General features: G+C 35.1%; 1 protein-coding gene across 1 annotated transcript; it reads left to right on the top strand.

Moving 5' to 3' along the window:
* The first annotated feature begins 1,107 nt into the window (after window positions 1–1,107).
* LOC149905431 (RYamide receptor-like) lies at window positions 1,108–19,200 on the top strand. Its single transcript, XM_090106576.1, has 5 exons — window positions 1,108–1,751; window positions 3,317–3,515; window positions 5,409–5,477; window positions 7,763–7,921; window positions 19,012–19,200. Exons 1-5 carry the CDS (start codon window positions 1,108–1,110, stop codon window positions 19,198–19,200), a joined length of 1,260 nt encoding a protein of 419 aa, XP_089962702.1.
* The last annotated feature ends 319 nt before the right edge of the window (window positions 19,201–19,519 follow it).

Genomic DNA, 19,519 nt, shown 5'->3' with positions numbered 1-19,519 from the left:
TCAGACACTCGTAAGGTATTGTTCATATTCATACACTAGTTGTGCCGCGCGGTTCCATCCGCAGACGAACACGCGGGCAACATCAAGTATTTATTTAGCTCATAATATTGTGTTACCTATATTACTGTAGAGTTTCATTAAAATCTATCCAACACGTTTTGAACCAATTCGTTACAAACATAAAAAGTGAAGTCCCGTGTCCCCGTAGTGGGGTAAGGGGCAGATGCATTATTCATACATCTGTTTCACTGATCGATTTTCTTTAGGGACAAGTAGGTGATCAGCCTTCTGTGTCCTGCCAGACCGAGACATTTTTTTTTCTTCGTCTCCACCGGGAATCGAACCCAGGACCCCTCGGTTCTACGCTCAAGCCCCAACCACTGTACCAAGGAGGCGGTTACAAACATACTTACACACAAATCTTTCCTAATTATAATATTATAAAAACTCAAAAACTCAAAACTCAAAAAAAAAACTCAAACTATAACTTTCATAATATATAGATCTTTATCAATTCATTCCAAATACAGGGCTGATTTTTCAATCCTTGGTTAAAACTTATTCGTCGAATAATGTATAAAACTACCATTTTAAAAAGGTATTCTAATTGCCCGTATTTGACAGTTTACGGGAAATTTTCATATTATCGTGTAATACTTAATTTGACGGATAAGTTTTAACCAAGCATTGAAAAATAGGCCCACAGTCTATTGAATAGAAGATTGTTTTTTTATTCCTTGGGTTAACGATTTAAGGCTGAATTTAAATGTGACTTCGGTTTACGATTTGAATAAACCCTTCGAACGGTTATGGGCTGTTTACTTTCAGTTAATTGGGTATTTAGAAAGCTATCGGACCTTTAATTAATTTAGGAGAATTTGTGTTTACTCACATTATTAATTAAGAATTACTGAGCTTGATAACAGATGTTACTAATAGTTCACAATATAGTTTCAGGCTGAATGATTTAATTTATTCATTAAATTTAAGAGCATTGTCGTTAAAATCTGTCGCTATATGCAAATCTCTTTTTTTGTAATAAATGTTCTGTATGTTCTTTACAGGTACATAAATGGGACACAAACGAAAACGCTGTAATCAAGAGTGATGTTCTATTCAACTGAATTCGTCGACGAGAACAAAACGCAAGATTACTCCGAGCTCTGCGACGCAGTGGTTTGCGCGCAAAATGGCAATTTTACTTGGAACGACACCTATGGCAATTTCACAAGATTCCTCCCATACTCCTGCAAGACTAGCAAATCTGAAGTGTTCTTTACGTCATTCACATTCCACTTTTGTGTATATTTCATGTACAGTGTGATATTCGTGATCGCTCTCTTCGGGAATGGGTTAGTGTGTTTCGTTGTCCGGACTTCGCCGCGAATGAAAACTGTGACGAACTTCTTTATCGCGAATTTGGCCATTGGCGACATAATGATGACTATATTCTGTGTTCCATTTTCCTTTGTGTCTATGCTAGTGTTACGATATTGGCCGTTTGGGGCTGTTATGTGTAAGATAGTGAACTTTTCTCAAGCGGTGTCTGTGTTAGTTAGTGCGTACACTTTGTTGGCTATATCTGTGGATAGGTACATAGTGATAATGCAGCCGTTGAAGCCTCGTTTGGGGAAGGCGGCGGCGAAGTTGGTGATATTGGGTGTATGGTGTGGGGCCATGGCAACAGCTGCACCAATACTAGTGGTATCGAGATTGCAGAGGCCGTCTATTTGGCATGAGGTTTGTGAACTGTGAGTATTTGAGAATATACCTCTACGTGTAAATGAAGCTGAGAAACTGAACCTTTAGAATTGCCAGTAAGAACCTAGGTTGTTTAATATTAATTAACAAACTGAAAACGATATCATATTATTAATAAATAATATGATAGATAAATATATTATTAATATTAAACACACAGTTAAATTTCCGCAAGAGCTTTTTAAAGGCTCACTTTACATTTATATTATTTTATTAAAATCGTGTTGAAACATTAACATTTATCCTCTTTATAATTTCTTGTATTTATTAAATTAATCGTCACTGAATTTAACGCAATTGTAAGTAATTTATCCACTTTAGGGCCGATTTTTCAATGCTTGGATAAAACTTATCCTTACTTATAGATCAATTTACCTTTAAGAGTTTCTGGGAAAAGGTTAATTTGAAATTTCGATTATAAATAACGATATGAAATATTGTACACAATACACATAATATATACAGAAAGGCATTTTACACTGAAGCTTCTGTTTCTGAGATTAAAGATTTTATCGAACATATTAAGTTAAATATTACCTACTAGATTTCCGCCCGCGGCTGCGCCCGCGTTTTCAAAGAAAATCTCGCATAGTTCCCGTTCCCGTGGGAATTCCGAGATAAAATCTATGCTATGTGTTAATCCAAGTTACTTTCTATATGTGTGCTAAATTTTATTGTAATCATTTCAGTAGTATTTGCGAAAAAGAGTAACAAACACACAAGCATACATCCTTACAAACTCGCATTTATAATATTAGTAGGATAGGATTAACAAAAGCTCATACATAAAGGAAAGTATTGGAGTATATTTCGTTTCCAATTTAAACTATCCTTCAGTGTTTCTACTTGTAAATTACATTATTTTTCACTTAAATAATACCACAAGAGCTTCAAAATTATCGGGTATTTTCCGATAGGTTCGTTGCAAACAAATGAAGGAGTCAAGTTTTTAGTCAAGGTTAAAAAATCACGAGCGCGAAGCGCGAGTGATTTTTCCTGAAAAACTTGACGACTTTATTTCTTTGCAGGGAACCTTGAGGGAAATGCCAGATAATTTTGAAGCTCGTGTGGTATTCGGGAGATTATTTTTCCGTCCCAAATGTCGGCCAATAATTTCACAATTGAATTGAACCTGTCAGTTTGACGTCAACGACCAGAGAAAATTTTCAAAAAATTATCAGTATAATACCATGTAGGTTGTACCACGTGACGTCGAATGGTGCAATTCTATTGGTCGATATTTGGGTCGGAAAAATAATCTCTATAATTTTAGACGTTTAATAATTTCATTTTATACCAGAAGTTATTCTACTGTTCTCATGCAATTGTTATATTTTTGTAATTTATGTCATTTCTGATGCATAGACTGGAGATCTTATCCTAGTTCTTCTAAGACAAGATACTAACTTTTATCCTTGCAATGTACAATACTAAATTCCTACTGTCCAAATTGAATTCAATATTCCTTACATAACATATACATACCCATTTTTCCAAGTACATAATAGCTCTTTGCTATCCAAAATAAATGCTACATCCCGACACCCTTTTCCAGAGACGTCTGCACGGAAATATGGACGACGCCCAAACAAAGTGAACAATATACCTGTGCACTATTGACCCTACAGTTTGCGTTACCACTCGCTGCCTTGATATGTACATATGCGAGGATTGCCTATGTGGTCTGGGGCGTCAGACCACCGGGGGAGGCGGAAATGAACAGAGACTCGAGGATGCAGCATTCTAAGAGGAAGGTAAGCTGTGTTAGTATACTTACAGTGTTAAGAGAAAAAATCGTTTTGGTGTTAGGTGTGCATATACCAGGGTTGCCTTATTGGTCTGTAACGTCAGACCGTCTGGAGAGATGGAGATTCACAGGCACTCGAGGATGCAGCATTCGAAGAGGAAGGTAAGCTATTTTAGTGTACGTCTTGTGACGATCTTCTACGTGTTGGTGCAATTAGCTTAGATGGTTTGGACATTATACCTGCTCAAGTATTAAAAAAAAATTAAAGATTGTTAAGACTAATAATTATGTAAATAATATGTAATATTACCAGACTTTTGAACACCGCACATGTTGTTGACAGCTAAAGTCAGATGCAAAATAATTAATAATATTGTATCAGCTAATTTCAAAATTAATTAACAAATCTATTTCACAATGTGAAATATATTTCCAACTAGCAGTCCGCCCCGGCTTCGCCCGTGGTATATATTTACGTTTTCTCTACATAAGAACCATCCTCGTACTTCAAGGAATATAATAAAAAAATAATTAACGAAATCGGTTCAGCCGTTCTCAAGTTATGCGCTTACCAACACATTTTGGGATTCATTTTTATATATAAGAAGAAGATTATTTGAGTTTAAAACCGCCAAGTTGTTGACAAAGTGAAGTGAACATAACCTTTTTATTTCAGCTATAAATCTGATTTGAATATGTATTTGTCAGGGTTTCTTACCGTCAATTATATTTACATAATTTAATTTCTTATTGCCCAGATGTAAATGTTATCAAAAAGGGACAATTCAATATACTTATTTTATAAAATACTAGCCGCTTTCCCCGGTTGTTTGAGGATATAATTAAGTATAGATGAGAAAATAATAAAAAAATATCTATCTCTAATGTATCTTCTCGTCTAAAGTATTTATGTAGTAAAGTTATAAAAGTCTATTTATTTGTTCAATTTGTGACCAAATATTTAAGTATGAAATGTACGGAAATATTTCATAGCGCAGTGAAAATATTGGATCGTCATCTTGTTTACTTCAAGGATATATTTGCACGCAAAAGCGTGGATGATAGATCGGTCTACATACTCGAACCTTCAGCTGTAATATCCTGAAAATACATGTAGGTACCACGGGTGCAGCCGGGGCGGACCGCTAGTCTATCTATAAAATGGAATAAAGACAGCTGATTATATGATTAATACAGAAGGTCTTATCATTATTGAGCGATTGCTACCACACCACCTTTTCGTAGTTTCTTAATTAGAATATTTCGAAACCATCTCGTAGTTCCTACATTTATATAAAATATTCGAGAGCTTGACTAGATGAGCGTAGAAAAATTAAACTGAAATTTTCAATTTATCTGCACATTGTTCTCTTAATAACAGCATCTCACTTCAATACAATTTTAAAACGAATAGTTAAGCGTTTTAAAAGCCTTTGATGACAGTTTACTAAAGTAAGAAAAATATGAGTGAACAGATCATTTACATTGTAATAATAAATCTAAAGTTGAAATTATTTTAGGCGCTAACGAAATAAAGTTGATTCTTGTATTCTTGTATAAACTAGCTGTTCCCGCAACTACACTTAAATTTATTCTTAAAATCAGTCAAGAAGTTTTTGAGTTAGATTGTACCAAACAAAATAAGACGGGTTGCACTCCGGGAGTGCCGGCAGAAGTGAAAACTTGATTATTAACGTTGAGCATGTTTGATATTTTGGAATGGTATCCGTCTTACGCTTTTTCGATCAGGTCACGTGTCCTGACGCGAGTAAGATTTTATACCCATTACAGAAAAAGTGCTCAACGCCGCTAAAGAAGTTTTCACTTCAAAAACCAAACCTTTAACCACATTTTTCTTATAATTAAAATATACTTATCTTAAAATATATTTTGTTGGCAGATGATCAAAATGATGGTCACCGTGGTAACCGTGTTCACAATTTGCTGGCTGCCTCTCAACGTCTTTTTGGTAAGTCACTTGGTTACAAGAAGGGTATCAATAGCAGATTATAATGACAAAGATCATTTAATCTTAATACTATTATAAAGGCGAAAGTTTGTATGGATGTATGGATGTTTGTTACTCTTTCACGTAAAAACTACTGAACCGATTACAATGAAATTTAGCACACATATAGAGGGTAACTTGGATTAACACATAGGATAGGTTTTATCCCGGAAATCCCACGGGAACGGGAACTATGCGGGTTTTCCTTTGAAAACGCGGGCGAAGCCGCGGGCGGAAATCTAGTTGTTTATTATATTAAAGCCAACGTTTCGTAATATTATAGATTCTCTTCAATATTAGAGGCACAATTATCGAAGTTTGAGAGCTTACAATGAGATATACGTAATACAACTACACGTCATATTATTGTTTTACCGCGATCATAGAATATTTGGAAACCTCATTAAATTGGTAACTTAATAGTTATTAGTAAACTAGAGGTCCGCCCCGGCTTCGCCCGTGGTACATATTTCGCAATAAAAGGTAGCCTATGTCCTTTCTCGGGTATCAAAATATCTCCGTACCAAATTTCATGCAAATTGGTTCAGTAGTTTAGGCGTGATCGAGTAACAGACAGACAGAGTTACTTTCGCATTTATAATATTAGTATGGATTATTGGATTGACATAAATGAGATGAGGATGTTAAAGAAGGTTCTTCTATCTTATTTATTATTTTATATATAATTACATAGTATATTAGTACATTGTAGGTATTGGATATGTTCCTATAATATACTAAGAAACCTGCTGGTTTCCTATAGCTGCATGTCATTTAAATCCCCGTAAATGATGGAAAACCATCCAAAGAAACATTTTATTATTATGAAATTATATCTTCGTATTACAACTAAGTATATAAAATATCATTTTATTTGTTATTAACATCATGAATTACTTTATTCACGTAATTGAACTAGTAAAGTAAAATAATAATATACAATCTCAGCTCAAAGCCGTCAACAAATATCTATCAGTAGAAAATTAGGAAAGCTTACGAAGTTTTATATTTTATCTCTTGTCATCGTATTTAATACCTCGCCTTTCCGCCCATTTCTGAAAGTAATATTTCTTCGAAATTATCGAAAAACCCGACAACTGACAGGTTTTTTATAATATTTACGACCGTAGTAGAGAATAAAGCGCGTCACACATGGTGAAGATACTATAATATTTTATCTTAAGATATTGTTATATTTTATATTACAGTATCTTAACGCATCCGGTATCAGAAATGACGCGAAATTTTGTGGGTCATTTGTAACAGGATGGCGGTTCTACAGGGGTCTTAGTACGCAATGACAAAAAGAAAAACCGGCCAAGTGCGAGTCGGGCTCGCGCACAAAGGGTTCCGTAGCAGCAAATATAATAAATTACAGTTAAATCAACCTATCTCAAAAACTATAAGAGATACTTTGATCAAACCAAAAATCGTTGAAAGAGTTAATTAGCATGCATCACCTCTATTTTTTTTAGAATTTTATACCCCGTAGTTATAAAAATAGAGGGGGGGGGGACATACTTTTTACGACTTTGAGAGCTGATATCTCAAAAACCGTTCACTTTAAGAAAAATGTTTTTTAGAAAACTTTATATCATTTTAAAAGACCTTTCCATTGATACCCCACACGGGTATGTACATCGAAAAAAAAAATTTCATCCCTCAGTTACATGTATGGGGGGCCCCACCCCCAATTCTTTTTTTTACTATTTAGTGTCATATTTTTGTAGCGGTTCATACAACACATATTCCCATCAAATTTCATCACTGTAGTACTTATAGTTTCCGAGTAAATCGGCTGTGACAGACGGACAGACGGACAGACGGACAGACGGACATGACGAAACTATAAGGGTTCCGTTTTTGCCATTTTGGCTACGGAACCCTAAAAATGATGGTCCGAACGCTGATACCGGATGCGTTAAGATACTGTAATATAAAATATAACAGTATCTTAAGATAAAATATTAAAGTATCTTCACCGTGTGTGACGCGCTTAATTCTTAGACTTTATTCCTTAAATAAAGTTTGTAGGTGAAGCAAGCGTAAATATACCCCTAGATATATGCAATAGCTTAGAGCTGCAATAGCAATCAACCATGCCTGATCTCAAGATTAAAATAACCAGATTTCCAACTTTCCAATAGCCATTGAAACGTACGAACATATATACGATAAAGTTGTAATGTTCAAGAGCAAGTGTACATTAGAATACATCAAAATCACATAGACTTTACGCTCTTTAGATGCTGTGGAGTGCCCATGAAAACGATGAAGAATGGACTGCCTGGCCTGGGATGCCGTACGTGTGGTTCGCGAGCCACTGGCTGGCGATGTCGCACTGCTGCTACAATCCTATCATCTACTGCTACATGAACTCGCGCTACCGAAGGGGCTTCCAGCAGGTAATAATCATGCAAAGATCATTATTGTACTGTTTATAGTGGTATGCAATCTTATAAAAGATCAGCTAAGACCGAATCCTTCTCTGTTTCATGGAACTGTCACGTAGTGTCCATCATTTCCTATATTATTTTAGGAAGTTATGAAAAGATTTTGATTATTATCTCAAGTTGCAATCTTTGCAATATTTGCAATCTTATGTATCCTCCGGGTACATAAGATTGCAAATATAAATAACCGTGAATAATGCAGATTTTTATTATTTAAATAGATTCGATTAACATCTACAGTTTAAATTAAAACAGCCCACATATTCTCGGTAATGTTAGGTGTGCACGTGCAAATTGCAATGCATTTCTCACTTCAGTTATATAAATTGAGTTTTGTCAAAGGCAATAGTAGTTCTATAATGTAATCTTGCTCTTAGTGTTGTTAATCAGACGTACACTTGAACTTATGAGTAGGTATATTAATTCAGGTAAACTTCTTTCAAAAGTGCTTTTGTGCGCTATGGCATTTGCAATTAGATTTAACGATTCGGAAAGTATTCTCTACCAGCCCCCCTAGACAAGTGGCTTTCTATTAGCGTAAAGTTCAATAGAATAGATTATGAATGTATGAGATTGACGTAATCAATTGTCGTCGTCGTCGTAATCAAACGTCAATCTCATACATTCATAATCTATTCTATTGAACTTTACGCTAATAGAAAGCCACTTGTCTAGGGGGGCTGGAAGAGCGTGTAGAGATGTTGCTGTTGATGTGCTCTTTGTCAATCAGCTAATAATTAATCAAGATCTGACACGTTGTTTTTGAATTAGTGTTATCAATGCGAATTTACCTTACTTTTCATTTATTAATTTTTATTATAATTTACACGTTAATTTAAAATGAACAAAAAATTTGTTCTAGTGTATTTCACGTACCAATAAATTAATGTTGTGAGTAGTTCAAACAAGAGTGTAATATTGTTAAGTGATAATTCCGTAGCACTCAGGCACAATATAATTGAAGGGACAGATCAGAGATTTAATTAATTTCTGCTTAGTATCTAATATCGATTGTTTTTTCATTGATAGTACAATTATCTATCACAAGCCGCTCCGCGCGGTTTCGCCCCCGTGGCTCCTCTCCTGTTGGTCGTAGCGTGATGGTATATAGCCTATAGCCTTCCTCGATAAATGAGCTATCTAACACCGAAAGAAGTTTTCAAATCGGACCAGTAGTTCCCGAGATTAGCGCGTTCAAACAAACAAACAAACAAACAAACTCTTCAGCTTCATAATATTAGTAAAGATTTACAATTTGAGAGCGGGATTGACTCTTAATTTAGTATTGTAAAAGAAGAGTGTATATAGAGACCTTTTTTAAAAAAAAGAGCGCGTGTGCCGAGTACACGTGTTGGAAGTGGAACTTCTTTGGCAAGATTCAGAGATACCAAAATCTTCACATTACTCCATGTCGTGACGACTGACGGTATTGCCATGACCATTTACCTGAATGAATATACTCAAAAGTTCAAGTGTACGTCTGATTTACAACACTAAGAGCAAGCTTACATTATAGAACTACTATAAACGTTGGGATTTTACTCTCAATTAACGCGCCGTATTTAGTTCAGTGGTTTGGGCTGTGCGTTGATATGTCAGTCAGTCAGTCACCTCTGAGTTTTATATATTTAGACTAGCGGTCCGCCCCGGCTTCGACCGGGGTACCTACATGTTTAAACTATCCTATCTCTCAAGTTGGATCGAACTGCACATGGTGTGCGAATTTTATTATAATCGGTTAAGTGGTTTAGGAGTCCATTGAGGATAAACATTGTGATACGAGATTTATTTCGGCAAGATTCAGAGAAACTAAAATCGTCACCTTACTTGATGATGTGACGGTATTGCCATGACGAAACGTTGGGATTTTACTCTCAACGCGCTTAAATAAGTATCTACCAAATTTCAGCACGATCCGTTCAGTGGTTTGGGCTGTGCGTTGATAGATCACTATGTCAGTTAGTCAGTCACCTCTGAGTTTTATATATTTACTAGCGGTCCGCCCCGGCTTCGCCCGTGGTACATATGAAAAATAGATGTTGGCCGATTCTCAGACTTACCCGATATGCACAGAAAATTTCATGAGAATCGGTCCACCCGTTTCGGAGGAGTATGCAGACTAACATTGTGACACGAGAATTTTATATAGGTATATAAGAGATTTAGATATGGCTCAATCAGACTCAATAAATGATTGTGACAAATTCATGAAATAGAAACCCAAAAACTACGTTTGTATAATTCGGAAATGCTTTTTCTGCTATAAATATAACTTGATATTTCTATGAAAATAATAAATTATTCATGTCATTTCAAGCAGATTAAATTACATTTAGGGGTGATGATATTATATTTCGTACTTTTGCAAGTCACTTTATTTGACAAGCTGAAGGTAGGTATAATTATGTTTTCGGTGTAGTAGTTATTATTTCAAAAATAGGAAGGTGCCAGGTTTGAATCCGGTCAGCATGGTTTTTAATTTATTATATTTTAATACTAGCTTTCCGCCTGCGGCTTCGCCCGCGTTTTCACTGAAAAACCCGCATAGTTCCCGTTCCCGTGGGATTTCCGGGATAAAACCTATATGTTACTCGTGGATAATGTAGCTTTCGAATGGTGAAAGAATTTTTAAAATCGGTCCAGTTAGTAGTTTATGAGCCTATTCATTACAATCAAACAAACAAACAAAGTTTTCCTCTTTATAATATTATATATATTATTAGTGTAGATTTTATATCTCTATGGCTATATACATATATCATCTCGCTAAGACCAACAGGAGCAGATCACTGCGGGTAAAACTGCAGGCCACTTCTAGTATATATTTTATTTCATCAATTCTGTCTGTATAAAAGGAAGTTTTTTTTTATAGTTTAGTAGTTTTATACGTATAGGGAGTATTTTGTTCAATTTCATCTTCTTCACGTAGCAAAGTCTATAAAGTCTGGCCAATTCGTTTCCACTATACAACGGGATTAAAAAACATTTGTTTGTTTTGAGCGCTCTAAAAATAAACCTTAATATTGAAGAGTGATATTCAAACATATTGGTCTATGACATAATATTTATGGAATTATTTTATAAATATTTTGTTGCAATAATAATAATTGATCATTCATGATATATCAGAATAAATCCCACCTCGTTCCACCTATTAAAAAATTAAAATATTAATATATTAAAAACAGACAGATTAATCCGTCCATTTGATTCCAATAAATACTTGTAAAATTCCATTTCAATTAGCAAACGAGCCTCTATTGGCACAATGAATGAATCCTATTATTTTATTTAACCTTCGTTATAAATATATTTCAATCAATTTCAACACGTGTTCATGAATAACTATTGCAAACTATATGAATGCTATTTATAAGCCTTCAAGGGATTCTATAGCTTACCTTTGATAATTGTAAATCAATTATTAGATAAGTATTGACGAGTTTCTCTGAGAACAATTATAGATTCGCTGACCGATTTTTAGGGTTCCGTACCCAAAGGGTAAAACGGGACCCTATTGCTGAGACTTCATTGTCTGTATGTCTGTCTGTCTTCAGGTTGCATCTCATGAACCGTGATAGCTAGAAAGCTGAAATTTTCACAAATGAGGGGCAGATGCATTATGCATCCATCTGTTTCACTGATCGATTTTCTTTGGGGACAAGTAGGTGATCAGCCTTCTGTGTCCTGCCAGACCGAGATATTTTTTTTTCTTCGTCTCCACCGGGAATCGAACCCAGGATCCCTCGGTTCTACGCTCACGCGTCAACTACTGTACCAAGGAGGCGGTCAATAACGTATAAGTTGAAAGAATTTAAATTAAAGTTTAAGTGACTGTGAGTTTGACATTTTATTAACTCGTGTAAATAGTGACAAGCAATATCTTAAGTATATTGGGAGAATTTTCTAGAAAATGTTGGTACGCTTTTTGAACCGTGTTGAACCTTTAATATTGATTTAGAATGACAAACCAACCATGCGAGTGCATTTTATTTACTATACAGGGTGTCCCACTATTGGTATACTAAGCCCGAAGAGACTTGTAGTTTTGCATTCCTTTATTTTTCCTTAAAATCCATGTTTCCGTCTATAGCTTCGCGCAACCGGCATATACCGCTTCGCTAATGTGAGCATTTTGTCTATGAAAACATAATCATAAACGATAGCTCATGTGCGGGTGGCAAAGTTGAGCGGGTCGCTTGTTAGGGGTGTACACATAGAGTTTTAAGAATTCATCTATTTGTCAAAGGAAAACGTCTGGAATTTTATAAGTATTTATTACGTACTCAACGTATGCAAAACTATTACCTTGGGGCTTAGTATACCGTTGCTGGGACACCCTGTATGTACAAGAAAATATACGAGAAAAAAGTTGAAGCTTTTTTCATTAATAATAATAATCAACCAATGCAACTTTTGAAGTGAAACTTCTTTAGGTGCGTTGAGCTTGAGAGTAAAATTTCGAGGTCGCGTTATGGCATTATCGACACGATAGTAAGGCGACGATTTTTGGTATCTTTGAATCTTGCCAAAGAAGTTTCACTTCTGACACGTATGCTCGTATAATAAGTAAATATTTTATTATACTAAAAATATTTAGCTTTACCTACTAATAGTCAATTTATTACACGCTTTATATTAGCTTCACCTGTATGTTTGTAAGTTTGTAACCGACTTCTTTGGGCGCGATTTTGACCCACTTTAAACGGCCAGATTTCGTTCAAACTTTGTAGATTTATTTAGGACCGATGACAATACACCAACTTGATAAAATAAATAATAGTTAAAAAAGAATAAAAAACACGCGTTTTATAGAAAACCGAACTAAAAGCGTGTTTTTTAGTTTTTTTAAACTATTATTATGTTTTAATTTATACTTCCATAATTTAAAATTTACGTTATTATACAATTTAATTATTTATGTTTATTCCCTTGCGTAATATAAATGATATTGACAACTCATTTCTGCAATTGACAGTCTATGTGCAGGTCCACACTGCGAGCCTAGCGCGGTTGCGACGGCGGGCGCGAAATATCAAACGTATGAAACGCGCCTTTGCGTCCACATTGAAATGACTAAGGCGGAAGCCTAGTGCGACGGTAATGAGCGAGCCAGCGCGCGTAGTTTTCAAACTCTCCTATCCGCGCGTTCTGGCCACACTACGGGCCTAGTCAGCAAGCGACCCAATGCGCGGACGGCGGGGGTATCAAACCAGTTCGGTCTTGTCGCTCGACTTCTTATATTATATCCTTTATTGTTTTTCGTAAAATAGCGGTAAATACATTGTGAAGTGAAACTTCTTTATTTATAAGTGCTATTCAATCTAAAACACTTATATACACCACAGTAATTTTGTAGGGTATAATCTCAATTCTTCATATTATAAGATTCACCCGTTATTCCTCTGTTTTATTTATTTCGTGTACAACTTCTATAATGATATTCTCATCTCAAAATCGGACTGTCCAGTAAAAATAGCAAATCGTCAAAAGTTTGCAACACCCGAAAAACGTCGAACCGCTACTTGAGCTCGCGCGTCGGTGTGGCCACCGCGAGCGCCCGCTCGTCGCGCCCGCCTAGGCCGCCGCCACCGCGCATTCAGTGTGGACGCACACTATTGGTAATTGGTTAGATGCTTGCATAATATTATTCAGAGCTATGACTGGTTTTTGTAAAGAAATATATGGAATGGATATTTTATCGTTATATCGTCGGGGGCAATTAGAACAAACGTCTTTCGTTTCACTAGCAATTCCTATTCTTTTCAGTTAGGTTATTGAATCCACTACAATGAAGGACCTTTTTTTCTTTTTTTTCTCTAGTGAAATCTGAACTATACTTACTCGTGGTAAGGTTTGTTTCTCAAAAATTTTTCGTCGATTTTCTTCATTCTTTGTAATTCTTTTATAAGGTATACCTATACATATTTATGCAGCATAGGATTTAAAGATGGTGAAATAAAATATTATTATTACTAAGAAATATATGAATCAAGTAATAAATAGCAGTATTTTTCATACTCCGCCCGCCCGAGTACGGTCGAAAGAGCTCGAGCTTCTATAAGGAACTTTATATTTTAAAATGATTTATTTCGCTTTATGTAGCTTATCTTTCATAAATCTTGTTATGAGGAATGTCTCTATGTATTACGTAATTTATAAAATCTACTATTTAAGAAATTATTTAAATTTTAACAGAAATACAATGAAAGAATGAAGAAAACAGAAAAACTCAATTATTGTGAATTAAAATATATGTGTTTTCAGTTCTTAAACTATTTACATAATCGACATAATATTTTAGTCAATGTTGACTAAAAGTCCCTAAATAAAATTAGAATAATAAAACGCAATATTTATACATAGGTAATTGTTAAAATACTTGGCGTTTGATTGTCCACAAAGCTGTTTATCTTCAAGCCAACATGAGTTACTTAACTTTACCTGAAGGCCGAGGTGGTTTAGATTGGAAGTTTCGAGAAAATGCGATTAGCGAGAAACTTTTTGATTACAAGCCAGATGTTCGAAAAGTGTTTTATTTAAGCTTGTTGCTATGGGCTTTCTAGTTCATTTTAACATGGGATGAGATGGGCATAAATGAGGTTTACGAGGTTTTATGTTTAGATAGCAGAGTTGTGTTCAAAACATAGTCATATAAGATTTAAAATTGGTTTGGCACGGAGTCCCATTCTATTTAGTAAATAGCACAACTAAATAATAGGTAGTAGTAATTAATTAATATCAAATTTATTATTATGGTTACATTGTGGTCATGGGCGTAGCCACGGTGGGGCAGGGTGGGGCACTTGCCCCACCCTGGCTCTGGCCTGGAAAGTACCTAACCAAATCTAAAAAATTAAATTAAATTATCTAAGTACCTACTGACTACAAAACTTTGTATCCGTAAGAAAATTCACTCTCGAAAGTCGTCACACAAAAATATGCGATCTAAACAAAAAACTTGCGCACGATTGACATTTGGTCCCATGCATAAACAAACGTAATCCTTTTATTTTTCGTTTGTATGTTTTTGGCCGATATCTCGGAAACAATCCACTTAAAGGCAAAAGTTATTATGACTGTTTTGTAGAAAGTAAAATTTCGCATCTATTATTCCTTGTAAACTTTTAAACGTAGCGTTTACTATGTATGGCCCATTTAATGAAACGTTTTATCGTTTTTGGCTAATAACTCTTAAAATATTGGATAAATCAATAAAATACATCTATCCATTTTTAAGATCACACTATTCTCTACAACTTTTGTTTGAAACTTTTTTTTAGGGTTCCGAACCTCAATAGGAAAAAACGGAACCCTTATAGGATCACTATGTTGTCCGTCTGTCTGTCTGACTGTCAACACCCTTTTTCTTAAGAAAGCGTGCAGGTATCAAGCTGAAATTTATATCGAATACTCAAGTCTACGGTCCCTTGAAGCTGTGAAAGCCAACGCAATCAAAAGATACAGCCGTTTTATGCTGCAAATTATCGCAAATTTCGACATTCGCAAAGGGAATCAAAACCTACACTGTACTTCCCGTGAACACAGTCTTGAAATTTGGTAAAAAGCAATGTCTTATAGCACAGAGAAAGGAAAAATTGCTAAAACATACATTTTAGAGTTACAACATAATAAAAAAAGTAGGTTTGTTCGGAGCCCTCGGTGCGCGAGTCAGACTCGCACTTGGCCGGTTTTATTTCTAATGCCCACAATTTTTGAGTTATTTAATGACGTTCAATGTTGAATTACAGGCCTTGAAATGGAGAATTTCAAGGTATGCATACCATATAATGCTACAAATTCAACAAACATATTAAAAATGATGTCCTGTAGTACTTCAAAAATCAAAATTAATAGTTTATTTCCTCAACTGTAATAGTAGTAGTAATAGACTTTTAAAATATTTCATTTTATTATATTTCGTACAACTAAAAAATATTGAGTATATTATTTTATATTCTGATGCAAAAATAAAATAGAAGTAAACGAAAAGAGTATATTTAGAAAAAACCGGCCAAGTGCGAGTCGGACTCGCGCACCGAGGGTTCCGTACAAACCTGCAAGGTTTGTTACAGCTTAAAGGTATTATAGACCTGAGTATTTGGTATGAATTTCAATTTAATACCTCTACGCGTTTATGAGGAAATGGGTAGTAAGTTTAAAATTATTAAAAAAATATATATTATGTGATGTAACAAAAAAATTATGGTTTTCGTAATTTTTCCTTTATCTATGCTATAAGACGTTGCTTCGTACCAAATTTCAAGATTCTGAGTTCACGGGAAGCACCCTGTAGGTTTTGATTCCCTTGCAAGTGTCGAAAATTTGCGGCATAAACGGCTGTATCTTTTGATTGCGTTGGCTTTGAAGTTTGATTTTTTCACAGCTTCAAGGGACAGTAGACCTGAGTAATTGATATAAATTTCAGCTTCATACCTCCACGCGTTCCTGAGAAAAAGGGTTTTGACAGACGGACGGACGGACAACAAAGTGATCCTATAAGGGTTCCGTTTTTTCCTTTTGAGGTACGGAACCCTAAAAATGTGTGAAAAAAAATATTTTTCTATAAAAAAAATATCTAAATTTTATCAAAAATCCACTTGCATTGGATATCTCTTCTTCGTCTTCATTACATCCTTAAAAAAAACTTTAAGGCTCCCGCGTCACCCGCCGAGCGCCGACATTTCTACATTAACCCATTGAGCCCCGAACGGCCCGATCGGTCCACGACACAATAGATTTTCTATTGTGTCTGTGATTCCGGGGCCTGAGTTATTAAACGGATTACAACTCAGAAACTATGAGCACTATGTCACTAAAAAACGGGTAGATGCATTTTGTTGATTAATCCAATATTTTAAGAGTTATTAACCAAAAACGATAAACCGGTTCATTAAATGGACCATAAATCGTAAACAGTAAGTTTTACAAAAAGGTTTATAGTGTATAAGAGATGCGACATTTTACGTTCTATAAAAAAGTCCAAATAACTTTTGCTCTAAAGTGGACAGTTTTCGAGATATCGGCCAAAAACTTTTCTTTAAGATTGCGAGCGAAACTCCACCTGGATCTGTCAGCTTTTTTTGTGTTTTTATGGTCAGTAAGTGACCCTAAACTTCCCGTGAACCCAGAATCTTGAAATTTTGTATTAAGTAACGTCTTATAGCGCAGATAAAGGAAAAATTGCGAACCCTTTAAGTTTTGGTTCCCTTTCAAATGTCGAAATGTGTGAAAATTTGCAACACAAACGGCTGTATCTTTTTTATTGCGTTGGTTTATAACTATGATTTTTTCACAGCTTCAAGAGTTCGTTTTTTTCCTTTTAAGGTTCGAAGCCCTAAAAATTAACCGGGACTAGACTTAGGATAAAGTTGCTAACTAGTAACATATTTTTTTTTTTGCCCCACCCTGAGCCCATGGCTAGCTACGCCCATGATTGTGGTAATTGTTTTGGAGATTTCGGAGAATGTAATAGCCGATGTTCAGTTTGCCCTTTATATTATGTTACAAGTTACAACTGTATGTAATAATTTTTCTACTTGTGTACTAATAAGAAGAGGATCTACTAAGAAGATCTTTAATAGATCCAAAAGGCAATTTTCAACGCGACCAGTTCATTCTAACCTTACTATACTGCTCGTTATTTCCAACACTGAATAAGTATAGAGAGCAGTGGTGAGACCTCGGACTTTCGAATTGATAAGTCAGGGGTTAGAGACCAGGCGAAAGCGCAGGAAATAAATTGATTTTTAAATTTATCTGCGCATGTTGTAACATCACCACTGCTCGAACAGTGCAGAAAAACATCGTGAGGAAACCGACATATCGAAAAATCAAAAAGTTCGACGACATGTGTCATCCGCCAACCCGCACTTGGCCAGCGTGGTGGATTATGGCCTGTACCCTCACAGGTGGCCCGTGTCCCAGCAGTGGGAACGTATATGGGCTGATGATGATGATGAATAAGTATAATATAGATATTATTTTATGTGTGTGCGTAATTTCTTCACACCGCAACTTCTTCCGAGTATTATAATATTTAAAAAGCTCTATACCGAATTTACCTACCCAAAATTCTATCGCAAGTGTTAAAAAAACTAAAACTAGAATCCAAATGTATTAAATCCACGCAGTATTTTTTGTTTTACGTGTGCTTTTATGGCTTGCTAGACTGGCAATAAAATTTTATTTCAAATTGTTAGTATCCTTTCCTAAAGTACAAGTTTTATGGAAAGTAATTCTATAGTTAGTGTAAAAGATTCGCAGAAAGCTATTTTTATTACATTCACAAGCTAAAACATAACAGTAGGAGAGCCCGTGGGAGATCGTCCTTCACCGATCTGATAACCAGATGAGACGTATTTTTTTATTAAATATTTTATAAACAAATATGCCTATAATTGCTTACCTTCAAAAATTAAAGAAAATCCTTTAAGTGTGTGTGTATGTGATAAATTACTGTTAGACCGTTTTTAATTAAATAAATAAACGATTTCTTTAGTCTCTAATTTTTACACATTGATCGCAATATCTAAATAATAATATAATATAAAACAATAACACAAGCTAACAATAATTATACCGCCTCGTGTACTTTCTCGTTAATATTTTTTGTAACTTATTCCAACAATTTCATAGTTATTGTGCCATCTGGAGCGGAAAATCAACAAGTGAAAGACAATAAAAAGATTATATTCAAAATGTATATTTTTATATCACACATCATCACAACTGAGTTTGTTTGTTTGAACGCGCTAATCTCAGGAACTACCGGTCCGGGTTGAAAAATTATTTCAGTGTTAGATAGCGCATTATTTTTGTCAGTATATTTAATCATCACGCCAAGATCAACAGTAAGTAGCGGAGCAATGCGGGTGAAACCGCGGGGCACAGTTAGTAAGAAATAAAAAACAGTAGAGTTCATTTTGCGCTATACTTAATACAAAAAAATATATAATATTCCATACCATATAACATAAAAAAATTAAACAGATATTCGTTATATTTTAATTAATCTGTAATAATAGTATAATCTGTGGCAGGCGCTCGAGCGGGTGATTTGCTTAAATAAGAAGCCTGCCAGCTGCTCGTATCATCGGTCGAGTATATGCGAAGGAGTGCCTATGTCGGGTGAGAATTTTTTTATTACATTCTTAATTATAGTCATATTCGCGGTTTTGGAGGCTTTGGCTTTATATATTAGACAAAATTGGAAGCTGACAGTGATCTAGACCATTAGTTTAGTTGTAATAAAGATATATATAAATCTCGTGTCACAATGTTTGTCCTCAATGGACTCCTAAACCACTTAAGCGATTATAATAAAATTCGTACACAATGTGCAGTTTGATCCAACTTGAGAGATAGGATAGTTTAAATATGTAGGTACCACGGGCGCAGCCGGGGCGGACCGCTAGTCTTAATATGTATATATAAATCTCGTGTCACAATGTTTGTCCTCAATGGACTCCTAAACCACTTAACCGATTATAATAAAATTCGCACACCATGTGCAATTCGATCCAATTTGAGAGATAGGATAGTTTAAAC

Source organism: Colias eurytheme, chromosome 10 (genome assembly GCF_061535395.1).
Source record: "Colias eurytheme isolate Ceu_HAF_F1 chromosome 10, ilColEury1 Martin Lab GWU primary, whole genome shotgun sequence".
NCBI classification, from domain to species: domain Eukaryota; kingdom Metazoa; phylum Arthropoda; class Insecta; order Lepidoptera; family Pieridae; genus Colias; species Colias eurytheme.
The sequence above is the reverse complement of the archived record's forward strand: the minus strand, read 5'-3'. Positions and strand labels throughout refer to the sequence as shown.

Coding starts and splice junctions, on each gene's coding strand:
- LOC149905431 (XM_090106576.1), top strand. CDS start 1,108: ATGTTCTATTCAACTGAATTCGTCGACGAGAACAAAACGCAAGATTAC. Junction 3,516..5,408: donor TGCAGCATTCTAAGAGGAAG/GTAAGCTGTGTT, acceptor TTTTGTTGGCAG/ATGATCAAAATGATGGTCAC. Junction 5,478..7,762: donor TGCCTCTCAACGTCTTTTTG/GTAAGTCACTTG, acceptor TACGCTCTTTAG/ATGCTGTGGAGTGCCCATGA.